The sequence below is a fragment of the Solea senegalensis genome, linkage group LG2 (assembly GCF_019176455.1).
Source record: "Solea senegalensis isolate Sse05_10M linkage group LG2, IFAPA_SoseM_1, whole genome shotgun sequence".
Classification (NCBI taxonomy): Eukaryota; Metazoa; Chordata; class Actinopteri; order Pleuronectiformes; family Soleidae; genus Solea; species Solea senegalensis.
In genome coordinates this window covers 5,412,948-5,425,854 of record NC_058022.1, presented here as the reverse complement: position 1 = coordinate 5,425,854, position 12,907 = coordinate 5,412,948, and the positions used below count along the sequence as shown (strand labels likewise).

The 12,907-nt window shown below is 39.0% G+C and overlaps 1 protein-coding gene and 1 long non-coding RNA gene across 2 annotated transcripts; both read left to right on the top strand.

Moving 5' to 3' along the window:
- Window positions 1-5,646: 5,646 nt before the first annotated feature.
- On the top strand, window positions 5,647-7,752 carry LOC122765222 (protein SREK1IP1-like). The gene is made up of 4 exons (XM_044019368.1): window positions 5,647-5,703; window positions 5,806-5,837; window positions 5,911-6,074; window positions 7,576-7,752. Exons 2-4 carry the CDS (start codon window positions 5,822-5,824, stop codon window positions 7,639-7,641), a joined length of 246 nt encoding a protein of 81 aa, XP_043875303.1. The 5' UTR covers window positions 5,647-5,703; window positions 5,806-5,821; the 3' UTR covers window positions 7,642-7,752.
- Window positions 7,753-11,132: 3,380 nt separating this feature from the next.
- On the top strand, window positions 11,133-12,578 carry LOC122765279. Its single transcript, XR_006359951.1, has 2 exons — window positions 11,133-11,219; window positions 12,377-12,578. It is a non-coding gene; the product is annotated as an uncharacterized LOC122765279 (long non-coding RNA).
- The last annotated feature ends 329 nt before the right edge of the window (window positions 12,579-12,907 follow it).

The following is a 12,907-nucleotide window of genomic DNA, read 5'->3' as shown; positions in this document are numbered from 1 at the left end:
ACCACATTTCTAGGCTACCATTGCATTACTGAACTGTAGAAATGTAGAAATGTAGAAAGTGTTTCCTAATAGACAGAAAAAAAAAGTTAAAATTAATTAAATCCAACTCTGGCAACTAACAGCATTAAGTCACAGACTTTAGAAGTTTCTTTTTTTACAAGGCAAACTTGTTGTTTTGCAGAAAGTCAGTGTAAAATCCATCCCTGATTGTAGTAGCGTGAGGACGTGTGTGTAGTAGTCAACCTGTTTAGCTTGTTTCTTTGTGTTTCAACAAATCAACGTGAAGCAGTTAATGAATGAGAAAATAATTCAATGAAACAGAGGGAGAGGACACGTTTGCTTGACAGAGACCATTTTCAGATAAAAGACGCAGTATACAGTACAGATAATGTTACCTCGTTTCTGCTCATGAATCTCAGATAGATGCCGAAAAATATCAACAACAAACAAAAAATCACCAAAAGTTTCTCACTGCATCTTGAAGGAAACATTTATTAAACACATGTGGACCATCTCTCCCAATCTGCCTTTGTGTCTGGACTGCGATGCACTTGCATATTTTAAATAAAACTCGGAAAATCAGTGTATGAAAGAAAATGATAAAGATTTTGAGCATTTAGCAGCATTTAGCAACATTTGCCACAGTTCTGAGAACAATAATATTGTCCTATGTGAAAGCAATAAGCAGCCCTTTAGTTAAATAATTGAATCAATAAAAAGAAAAGTTTGTGTGTGGACTGCAGTGCACTTGCATATTTAAAAAAAAAAAGTGTGTAAATACTCGACACATGAAACAGATTATCAGAAAAACTGAACTCAGGAATTGGGATTAAGTAGCCATTCAGTGGCAACGGTGTTCTGCCATCTTTGCAATTTGAACCCCTGAGAATGTCACGCTCAAAACTTCTCCTTTCAAATCCAATCCAACTTTGTTTATAAAGCACTTTAGAAACAACAACAACAGCTGAAACAAAGATAAATAAAGCAAATAAAATAAACCAATAGTCTTCAAAACAAACGGTAAAACGTACAATAAAGCTATTGTAAAATACTGTAGAAAGTATAAATGCACAAATAAATAAGTCATACAATAAAAAAGCAATGTCTCATACTGGATCGAAAGCCAAAGATTAAAAATGGGAAGGGGGCGTGTCTAACATGCAGTGGGAGATTGTTCCACAATCTCATTGCAGCAACAACAAAAAAAACGATGTCCCCTCTGAGCTTCCATCCAGATTTTGGTAACTGTAGGAGCAGCTGATCAGCTGACCTCAGGAGTGTAAGGATGAGGCAGCTCAGAGAGGTAAGGCGGGGGCAAGACCATTTAAGGATTCAAAAACAAATAAAATCATTTTTAAATGAACTCTAAAGTGCACGGGCAGCCAGTGGTGTGAGTTCCCTCTTACATGCTCCATATCATAAAAAAAACAGTTCACTCTTCCCATTAGAAGGCAACGACCTGGTGTCACTGGGGAGTTTCATGAGTGCATTATGGGATGGGTTCAGGTGTTTTCATTCTGTGTGTGCAGTGCATCAAACCAAAGTCTAAATATCTTCTCTGACAATGTCACATGGGTGTGAGCCCAACTGTCTTGTCAAACACGAGGACGAGCTTGTGTGCGTGCCGGTCTGGGCCGGGCCCTTTTTCATAATGGGTCTCTCTTCTTTATGTTGACACCACAATAACAGAGAGGCATGCAGATTCAATACGTCTGAGGAGGTGTTGTCTTAGTTCCAGGCTCTGCCTTTCAGGTGTGGCTGCCTGTATAAGTGAGCAGCAGGTGCCAACGCCATCTGTGGATCTTCTCTGCAGCCTGCGGTAAGTAGAGACATATCGTGCAGTGTGCTGATGGTGCAGTTGTTTTGATTAAAAATCATTTTCATTTCTCTTATCCTTTCACTTCTAGGTTTAAACGTTTTTGAAAATGCCAGGAGGTCCAGGTAAGCGATGCACCTATACAGCAGCAGCCCTATTTTTGGGGGGCTTTTCATCCTCACCTCGTTCTTCTTTCGTTCTTTGTACTGGACGTGTAAAAAATACGTGTCTCTGATTACAGGAGGTCAACAAGGCCGAGGTCAACAAGGCCAAGGCCGCGGCCGGGACGGTAGCCCCGGTAAAGGTGGAAAGAACAAAGAAAAATGTGGGGGCAGGGGCAAGAAACACAGAGAAGAGGGACACGACCACAAGAAGTGTCACAAGAAGGGGAAGAAATCTGCCGGGGTAAGATGCAGTGCAGACAGTCACTCTTACCCGAGCTCCTGCTTTTACTATTGTGATCAAATTTCAATGTCCTCAAGCCACACGCCGCTCCCTCTCACCTGACAAGAGGGAAAACAGGATTTCCTGAAAATGGGGGAGGCAGGGAGGGAGAGAAAGTTGAATTTAGACTCATTCTGGTCACATTTGCTCTTTTCTTTTCTCCAAAACTGAAGTGTAAAAAAAAAAAGGTCATCGAATGTCAGATTTAAATAATGTCTGTCTTGTGTGTCCGTTTGTGCCGCAGAATGACAGCAGCTCCTGCAGCTCCACCGACTGCGACTCGGAATAGACGACGCCACTGAGATGAATCGAGTCGTCAAATGGAGACATATACACACTATATACAGTGCATATACATATATATATATATATATCATTGGTTTCTCATTTATTTGAGGTCTTGTTTCTGAAACGTGTTTGTCAGAAATAATGTATTGGCTATAAATAAATTAGGTTTTCTCTTTACACGTCTTCAACTCTGGTTACTTTTTCTCACCCCTGAGTTTTGTCGTCAAGAGGGACAATCCTCAGTGAAAGTTTTTGGTTTTGTGAGGACGTGGGCTGGTGGGTGTACGCGGGGTTGAGTGTGATAAACCACTAAATTGTGGGGGAAAAGTTGGGATGAGGGTGAGATGAAGGCACATAATCTGTCGCTGTGGTGACCCCTAAAGTGAGAAGAATTGTGTAAAATCATTGTAGGGCATGCAGATCTGAAGGTAAACAATAAACAAAATACACATATGAACCTGCATGTGTGAATATGTATCAAATATGTATCAAAAAATAAACTTTATGGACTGTATGGACTCCAAAAAGAAGAAAAAAATGGTGCAAGTTGTTTCCCTGCCCTGACGCTGATGATCACTGGGTCTGAGGTGTGGTTTCATATAAAGTCACATGTTACAGACACGGTTCGTCAGCTGACATCTACTGTACATATGAATAATTACCATCGTGTTTGTATATGTTTCTTTTGTGTCTATATCTTGCTCCTCCTTATCGTGGTGGAGGAGATTGAGTGCCCTAATGACCCGACAGTTGGAGCTATGTCTGGGGGTCTCACTTGGCAACTTGGTTCTAGTTGGACCGGACAAAGAGCGGTTCAGTTAGGCCTGGTTTCAGGGCCATGGGTCCCAGCCCACACTTGTTATGTGTAGGAACTTGAAAGGTTCGGTGCTGTGTGGCTCTGGGAGCAGACCAAAGCGGGAGCCTTGGTCAGTCCAAACCCCGGTTACAGAAACTGGCAATTGGGACGTACATATTTTAAACAAAACTCTGTCAAATGAATGGCAAAAGTTTCAAATAAAGACAGGAGAAGACGGAGAAGATGTCTTCTGGGAATTATGTTGTCATTGAACCCCAAGAATGTCATAAAACTGCAGTTCAGTGTTGAAACGTAACAAAGTACTCGCATCTGTACTTAACTTTGACTTTTTCTCCACTACATTTCCTCAAACTATCTTTGTTACTCATTACTACCAAATAAAATCAGTAGAAGAAGAAGTGTTGGTATTATGGTCTGTAATTATATAGAGCTTCTCTAGTGTTGATGAGCTGCTTTACACTACAGCGTTTACCCATATAGGGTTAAGTGTTTTGCTCAAGGACACATAAAGACTAGCAGAGCCAGGAATTGAGCCCACAACCTTCCACTGGAAAGACAACTTGTCCTACCTCTGAGCTACCATGCCTCATTTTTTTTAATACTTTTATAAGTACATTTTATATCAGAAAACGACTTTTGATACTTAAGTACAGTAAATGTCATATACTTTAAGTACTTTTACTTAAGTAATATTATTTAAAAAGTGACTTCATCTTCTACCAAAGTGATTTTTCTGGTAACATACTTGTACTTTTACTCAAGTATCCTTTTAAGGTACTTTATACAAGACTGTCCAAGTTCACCTTTCCTATTAGAAGGCAGTCTGAGGCAGTGACTCAGTTCAGGGCCTCAGGTATAATTATAGTCTGTTTTGCCTACTGTGTTAACAGCGCCCCTGCTGGCAAAGAAATGATGTTTACTCTGATCATAACATTTAAAGAACTATAAACCCCAGTTTTAATGAAGCTGGGACGTTGTGTAAAACCCTTTTCAACACAAACTCAACTAAATTCACTTCAAAGACAAGATATTACATGTTCAAACTGATAAACCGTATTGTTCTTTGCAACTATTCACTCACAGCAAATAGTCCAAAAGTTTAAGAACAACTTTTCTCAACATACAATGGCAAGGAATTTTAGAGATTCCCTCATCTTGCAGATAATGTTCAACGTTGGGTTTAGAGGAATTTTCCTAAGAAGACTTTTTCTTTTTCTGCATCAACAAAGCAAATCAAAATGTCCTTTTCTTTCAGTTGAATTATTGCACGGCCAGTTTTCCCAATTATGTAATTTTGAACCTCCAGCCAAAACATTTTAGTGTATATATGCAAGAAAGGGAAAGAATTCCACCTATTGCTGAAAGGAAGGGTGATGTAACACAGTGGTCCGTGCTTTTTTTGCAGGCATATAACATTATATATCTTGTCTTTGTAGTGCATTCATTTGAATATAGGTTGAAAATCATTGTATTCTGGTTTTATTCATGTTTTATTCACGTTTGACTCTTTTGTTTAACCTTTAGTGCCGTGCTGCAGGTGCACTCTAGGTCAATTGCATTGGGATTAATACACAAGCCCCTTACATGGAAATCCTTCAGGCTTCACAAAATGCATTTTTTATGTTGTAGAGTCAAAGTTATGATTCATTTTATATTTTTATATTTTGTCTATTTCGTGACTTTTGCACAAAACAGACCGTTTCTCTTTTACTTTTGTTCCCACAAAAGTGAGCAAAGGTGAACTCTGAAATGTGACAAATCTCACAAATTCAATCCCATTTGAGTACTCTTTGCACAGGTGTGCTTGTATAGTTGGAGAAAATGAAAAAAAACAATCAGATTGCATATAGGTCGTGCTGAAAATAAAACTGTAAGACTCTTTAACACCGTGATGTAAGAAAAGCAGCCTGAATGCTCTGCGTTCTAATCACAGTTGTTGCACATTATGTGTTTGTTACGCAACAGCCTCCCGACTTATTAGTGTGCAGTGCAGTACAGTGCACTAGGGCATAGTTGTCTAGTTTCCATCAGTCTTGCGAAAACAAAATATCTCCTCTGATAACATCGCATGGGCGTGAGGCAAACCGGCTCATCAAATATGAGCACAATGAAGGTGCAAATTATCTCATCGTACCTCGGGTCACGTGCCTGTGTGTGTGTGTGTGTAATACTGGCTCCTATGATGTGTCTCTTTGTTTGTGACACAATAATAATAACATAGGGCCCACTGTTTCTCTTCACGTGACAGAAGAGTTGTCACTGCCCCCTCAGGTGTGGCTACCTGTAAAAAGGAGCAGCAGGGGCCAACTCCATCTGAGGATCTTCTCTGCAGCCCACGGTAAGTCGAAAAATCTTCTCTCATCTTTTTTATCTTTCTTTATCTTTATCTCTTTAAGTTGCCTCGACCATGTTGAATTTATTTTCATCTTTTACTTTTTAGGTTTTACAGCTTTGAAATGCCAGGAAGTCCAGGTAAACACAGCGGCCCTTGTTTTTGTAATGTTGTCAAGAAATACATGTGATGATGAGGATCATTGACTTGCAGGACGTCACGGCCACTGCCATGGTGGCCGCAAGGACCACAGCCCCGGTCGGAAGAAGAAGCATGGATGCAAGGGGGGCAAGGGCAAGCCCAAGCACAAGAAAGGCAGGCACAGTACGGGCCACCAGCACCAAAAGTGTCACAAGAAGGGGAAGCGCTGTCGTGGGGTAAGCTTCACTAAACCTAGAGCATGGGAGAAGGTAGATTTTGAGTCAGAGTAGACACACATTTCTGATTTTTTGGGATTTTTGAGGAGGAGGAGGGGGATGGAGTTGTGCGCAACATTGAACTCTTGCTTTTATAGCTGCGATCGAATTTCCGTGTCCTGGAGCCACGGCACTCCCTCTCACCTGATACATGGGAAGCAAGATTTCCTCAAAAGAGCAAAAGAGGGAGGGAGAGATACAGTCTACTTACAGTAGAGAGAGAAGGTAGTGGTGGATTCTCAATCCTGGTCCGCGGGATTTCGAACCAGCTGTGTTGGAGCAGGGAAACATCTGAAACATGCAGGGCAGTGGACTTGTATGAAGTACCTTAAAGGGACACTTGAGTAAAAGTACAAGTATCTTACTAGAAAATGACTTTGGTAGAAGTTGAAGTCACTTTTATATTTAATATTACTTAAAGTGAAAGTCTTAAAGTCTATGACAAGGACTGTACTCAAGTATCCAAAGTCATTTTGTGATATAAAACGTACATGGCTCATCAGTGGTAGGATGAGTTGTCTTTCAACTGGAAGGTTGTGGGTTCAATTCTTGGCTCTGCGAGTCTATATGTGTGGGTGAAAACTGTAGCGTAAAGCACCTCTCTTACCAACTCTTCTTCTTCTGATTTTATTTGGTAGTAACAAAGATAGTTGGAGGAAATGTAGTGGAGTAAAAGTCAAAGTTGCAAGAAATCCAAATAAAAAAGTACATATACTGTATATGTGAATGTTGTACTGAAGTACAGCGACAAAGTATTTGAGGAAACAGGACTGAGAAACACTGACGCTGTTAGAGAGTGAATGAAGAGCGTTAGTGAAGACAAGATAAAGCGTTATTTTCACATGATAACACAGCAGGGCGCATTCCAGCCTCGCGGGAAAGGATTTTGCATGAATGTTTCCTCCTTAACACATTTCAATCAAGGTTATTATAGTTAACGATAACTAACAAAATAATAATCTGTGTGTAAATTCATGTCATACATGACCCTTTCGGGTTCATGTGAAGTGTGTTTGTTTTTTCTGTGCCGGCGATTTTGAAAGGTTGTATTTGAGACACAATACTTACCATTATCACCTTTTTGAATCTTGCACCTGGCAAATACTCTGTATTACAAAAAACTGACACGCAAACTAATACAAACTAAACTAAAACTAAGCATTTACAATAAATAATGGTAATACAAACTATGGCAAGTCCGCTCTAAAAACGAATTAAAAGGAACTTATTTTAAAAACAGAAAGTCTAAATGAAATAAAACTATTATAAACCTTGCAGGGGGGAGGAATATACTGCAGCATCACCTGACATTGTGTCTGTAAATGTTGTTTAACCCCTCACACACTTTTCTTCTCTCTATTCATGTTCCCGGACAAAATGTCAAATCTAAATGATCATTATCAATGTCAGTTGTCACGAATGACAGGTGATGCAATAATGTCTGTCTCCATTTGTCCTGCAGTCTGACAGCAGCTCCTGCAGCTCCTCCTCCTCCTCCTCCTCCTCCTCCTCCAGCAGTGATGAGTGAAGTAAAAAAACGAAAGCCACTGAGATGAAATCATACATTGATAATCACATTTTGGTTTTTTGAATTTTTTTTGTTTGTTTGTTGACTGTTTTTGTTTTGTTTTGTTTGGTTATGGTGCAATAAACTTTTTCTTTTTACTTCAACTTTCGTGTTTTTCATCTTTTCTCACCCTCATGTGACCACGACGGGTTTCAAGTTGCTGATGCAGTTCTTCTTTTCTGTTTGTCGAAAAGAGGAACAATCCTGAGCAAAGTTGAGTTTTGGTTTTGTGAGGAATGTAGTGGTAGTAACATGAATTTGCCACAGAATTACTCGCGTGTCAAAACTGCTCTTGGACTTTTCATCAGAACAAAGGCTCTGAATTCTGCATGACTTTGTTTTGTAATGAAAAGCAAACTATTTAAAATACTTCATTTATACCGGGCCAGATATTAAAATAAAATACCAAATACCCAACTAATAAGTGTATCACAATAAACGCACAAAATACAGCAGCCACACCATGTATCAAAATTAAAATACTGTATTAAATACAGTATTTATACGCACTTTTTTTTATATTTTATACTTTTTTTTTGCCTACTTTTTTATATTGCGTCACAGCTTTGATCCATCCACACGAAACTACTTTATTTGACATTATAGAAACATGTATCCATCTTTGATCCTTCTAACTCTTAAGTGACAGAAGAATTTCCCTGTAGGGATCAATAAAGTAAATTCTGATTCTTATCAGTCCACTGAAGTGCTTAAGGTCACTACATTAACATGGGCTACATTCATTCCTTTCTCTGGGAACTATTGATAACCATTGTTCAAACTACTACAATATTTTCTACAATTCAAGGGGTTGGACTTATGCAAATGTGATGCAAATGAGCAGCAATTGTCACCTGGCTCCCCCAGGTATAGGTGAGAATATTTCAGAAATGGTCAGGCTGGATTATCTCACAAAACTAGTTTGAGTGTCTACATTCAAATGGCCACATCTTCTTCAAATATTTTCAGATTTTCCATGTGTAAACTGAAACCTGAAACTCCTTTTAAATGCAAATGTAAGTATATGGCTATAAAAGCTTGTGAAAATTAAAGTATGCACCAAGCACTGTATTGTCCAATCTGCAGGAGCACCAATATTCCAATTATTACTATGCATATTACTATGCAATACTGCCCACGGGTCACCAGTTGCTGCTGACCACTGTCTTAAATGGAGAAGGAAAAATAATAAGAAGAATTGTGGTAAAACACACACACACACACACACACAAAATGCACACATATACGACGAACCTGTTTGTCTTTTGTTAAAAAAGCAATAAAAATTTATTTAAAAAAAAAAGAAGAATAAAGAATGAAAAGGAGGGGGCTGCAGGGGTGGGGGCTGGAGTTATGTCCCTGCCCTGATCATGGTCACTGTGTTGTTTGTGAGGAGTGGCTTCCACACATGTGTGGAACTGCACTGCTGCACACAGTAAGTCAGCTGATATCTACATACTGTATAGATATAGTATATATATATATATATGTATTTATATGAATAATTACCAGAACATTTGTATATGTGCTTGTGTTTCTTTGTTTTGTTGTTGTTCTTCTTTTGCTGTCACGTTTTTGTTTTAAACCATCGTCGTGAGGACGTAGTGACCTGGTTAAAGCTGTAGTTAGTAACTTTTACACAGAGGTGGAAAGAGGAAAGAGTACTGAAATATTCTACTCAAATAAAAGTACCACTATTTTGGATACACTTTGACTTAAGTACTTAAGTAAAAGTTAAAGTAGAAAAGTAGCTTGTTTAAAATGTTCTTTAGAGCAGTGTTTCCCAACCTAACCCTGGTCCAACACACCTGATTCAGATGAACAGCTCGTTAGCAGGCCTCTGCAGAGCTTGTTAACGAGCTGACTATCTGAATCAGGTGTGTTGACGCGGGGCAACATCTGAAACATGCAGGGCAGTGTTCCCTGAGGACCAGGGTTGGGGAGCTTTGGAGTAAAAGTGGCTTAGTTACTTTTTTAATAAGGTTCTTTCTTGTGTCGTGCAAAAAGGACAAGGAGACACAAATCTCACATCAGCTGTTTTTAATTAAAGGCAAAACTTTACAAATTAAAGTGCTGACCAAACCAAATATGTAAACACACGTGTCTGTCAAAACTGGTCAACTTGGTTTAACTTCTCACACACTCAGGGACCTTAATTAATGCCAATACTCCTGTCCTCATCATTCACCTGTCTGTCCTCATCATTCACCTGTCTGTCCTCATGTGGGAAAGAATGGAGACGTGACTACTTGCATGCATGTTCCAGTCAATGCTGCTGCTGCTGCTGCTGTTTCCTTCACACTGAAGCTCCTATTAGGTTTCCTGGATCCACTCTGGACAAGAAACACAGAGAAAAGATCAGATGACTGCTTGTTTCTGTCCTTTCTCTCACCCTGTGTGTCTTGTATTCATATCTTTGTGAGGTCCAAAAAGCTTAAAAACACAACTTTAAATGGCTTTTTTCATGGTTAAGACCTGGTTTAAGGGTTGGGATTAGAATTGGATTTAGTTTAAGCACTTAGTTGTGATAGTTAAGGGGGATAGTAAGGGTTAGTGCAAGGGCATTCATTTATGTCTATGATGTGTCTTATGATGTGTCCTCACTAAGGGTCATACCCAGTGCATTCTAACTATCTTTTCCAAAGAGTTTTTAGTTTAGAGGGAGTAATAAATAAAAGTAGTAGTTTATGTTGACAAAATTTCCCCCTACGCTTTTTTAAATGGCTTTATCACTTCACAGCCCATGTCCTCCTGCCTCAGATTGTCAAGACTTTATATTTTACATCTTCTTATCTATGTACATATACAACATTTGTATGCATTAAACCATGACATCTTCTTGTTTCAGGGTTTGGATTGGAAACCTTGAAATGTTCGGTCACAACAAAGGTAAAAAATATGTCTCTCCTTACTGAATTTTAAATGACAGAAACTAAAATCAAATTAAACAAAATTGATTAGCTCCACTGATTAACCCCCCCCTTTTGTCCCCATTTGGCTCTCATGTGCCTCCAGTTTCTGTCCCAGGCCAGTCCTGCCCTCCTCAGCCATGTGGTCCTTCTGTGAGCTATCCTACAGCTCCACCTTGTGGTGGCGATGGAGGCCAAGGTCATGGACCAGGAAATGGTTGTGGATGTGAACATGGGCATGGGCATGGACACCATGAACATGGGCATGGACACCATGAACATGGGCATGGACACCATGAACATGGGCATGGGCATGGGCATGGACACCATGGGCATGGGCATGGACATGGGCATGGACGTGGGCGTGGGCACCATGGGCATGGACACCATGGGCATGGTCATGGACCCCATGAACATGAACACCATGGGCATGGACACCATGGGCATGGTCATGGACCCCATGAACATGAACATGGGCATGGGCATGGCCACCATGGGCATGGACATGGGCATGGGCACCATGGGCATGGACCCCATGAACATGGACATGGACATGGACATGGACCTCATGGACATGGACATGGACATAGTCATGGCCATTGTGACAAGCAAGTCGGGACGTGTCATGGGGTAAGATTGAGTTGACTTATTGAACAATACAACATAAGAACTACGGTCCCTAACGTTCCACATTAAATACTATTCATATTAATATTTGACATCAAATCACTTTACTAAGAAGCTACGTTCACAGCTGACAAAATGGGAAACTGTTAAAATTCAACATTTTATTCCAGCAGTGCATGAAAAATAGCCATGTGTAAGATATAATCAACCATATAGAGAATTATCACCCAACTTTACAATTCCCTTCAGCCGTGTGGAGCATTTGATCAGATGTTGGCTCAGTGTTTTCCAAAATGCAAATGTTTACAGTGTCCAAAAATAGTAAAGTTTAAAAGGAAAAACAGTAGACTGAACAATATTCTCACATAAGCTGTGAGGAAAAATCTGATTTAATGTTTGACCTGGTGCCTCTAAAGTATCTACTTTACATGTATACTACATTCAAAAACTGAGAATCCAATATCAAATAATTATTAATATTTAGACATTTAGATATTTACATGTGATGATGTGTATATAAACGTCAGCTGATGTTTTGAGTTTTTGGTTTACCTCATGTGTCTTAACAATTTAATTAGTGGTTGTGAAAGTCAAAACAGAATTGAGCAAGAATGAGTTAAAAGGTAAATGTCATTAAATACAAACACACACAAAAACAGAACTGGGTCATATATGACACACACACCAATAAAAAGCCAATAATGGCAAATCTTTATTTATACAGCACATATTTAATACACATAAAGGCAACTCAATCTACTTTAAATAAAACTAAACCAAATTTTTAATGTACAATTTTGAACCCAATAATGATAGACTCAAGTTAGAAAGTTAGACTCAAAAGGAGCATTAAACAATCATTTTAAACACTGTAAAGTGCAGATTAAAAAAAAGAAGAAGCAGTGAGCAGCATAACAACTAAATGCTGCTTCATCATATTTATTATTTTAAACAGTATGTCATTAATGGATTTTGGACCTAAACCAGTGATTTGTAAGGAATTCGGCTTTTATAAATTGATTCCATGATCCAGAAACGTGTGCATAATTCAAAGAAGCAATAATGAATCCATATTTATTAGCTTTGTTGAATCTTTCTGTTTAAATGATGAAAAGACGGACAAATCTTTAATCCATGAAATGTCTTCTTGTTGTTTTCAGTCGTCCAGCAGCTCCTGCAGCAGCAGCAGCAGCGACTCTGACTAGTTTCCACCTGGACACCTTCATATGCCCACTGCTGACCATTTACTTATTCAAAAAACAATCAAACTTACATTCTAAACTGTTTGTGTTTTACACTCAGGATATTATATACAGTGCAAAATGCTGAAAACATGTTTATCATAAAAGCAATTCATCTCCACACTGCCTCGTCCATTTATTCTGTATTTGACCTGAGCTCAGGTACTCCATCTATCAGTGTTCACTGATATTATCTTTATTTACCCAGGGAAGGTTGAATTATAACCTTTGTTCACAGCAGTGCTTTTCACAAACTGTTAACACACCCTGCTCAGCCCACCAACAACATTCACATGAATCCTGTTTTAATCAGCTGTAAATGTGTCAACAAATGACACTGGATCAAAACATAAGAAATGAATGAATGATGCTGTAATATCTGATTTGACTTAATGTTATATTATTATATTATATTTATTATTTATATATATATTACTTATATATTGTGCC

Bases quoted from the DNA above. Each gene is read 5' to 3' on its own strand.
- LOC122765222 (XM_044019368.1), top strand. The intron at 6,075-7,575 runs GTAAGCTTCACT...TTTGTCCTGCAG, and splicing joins AGGGGAAGCGCTGTCGTGGG to TCTGACAGCAGCTCCTGCAG.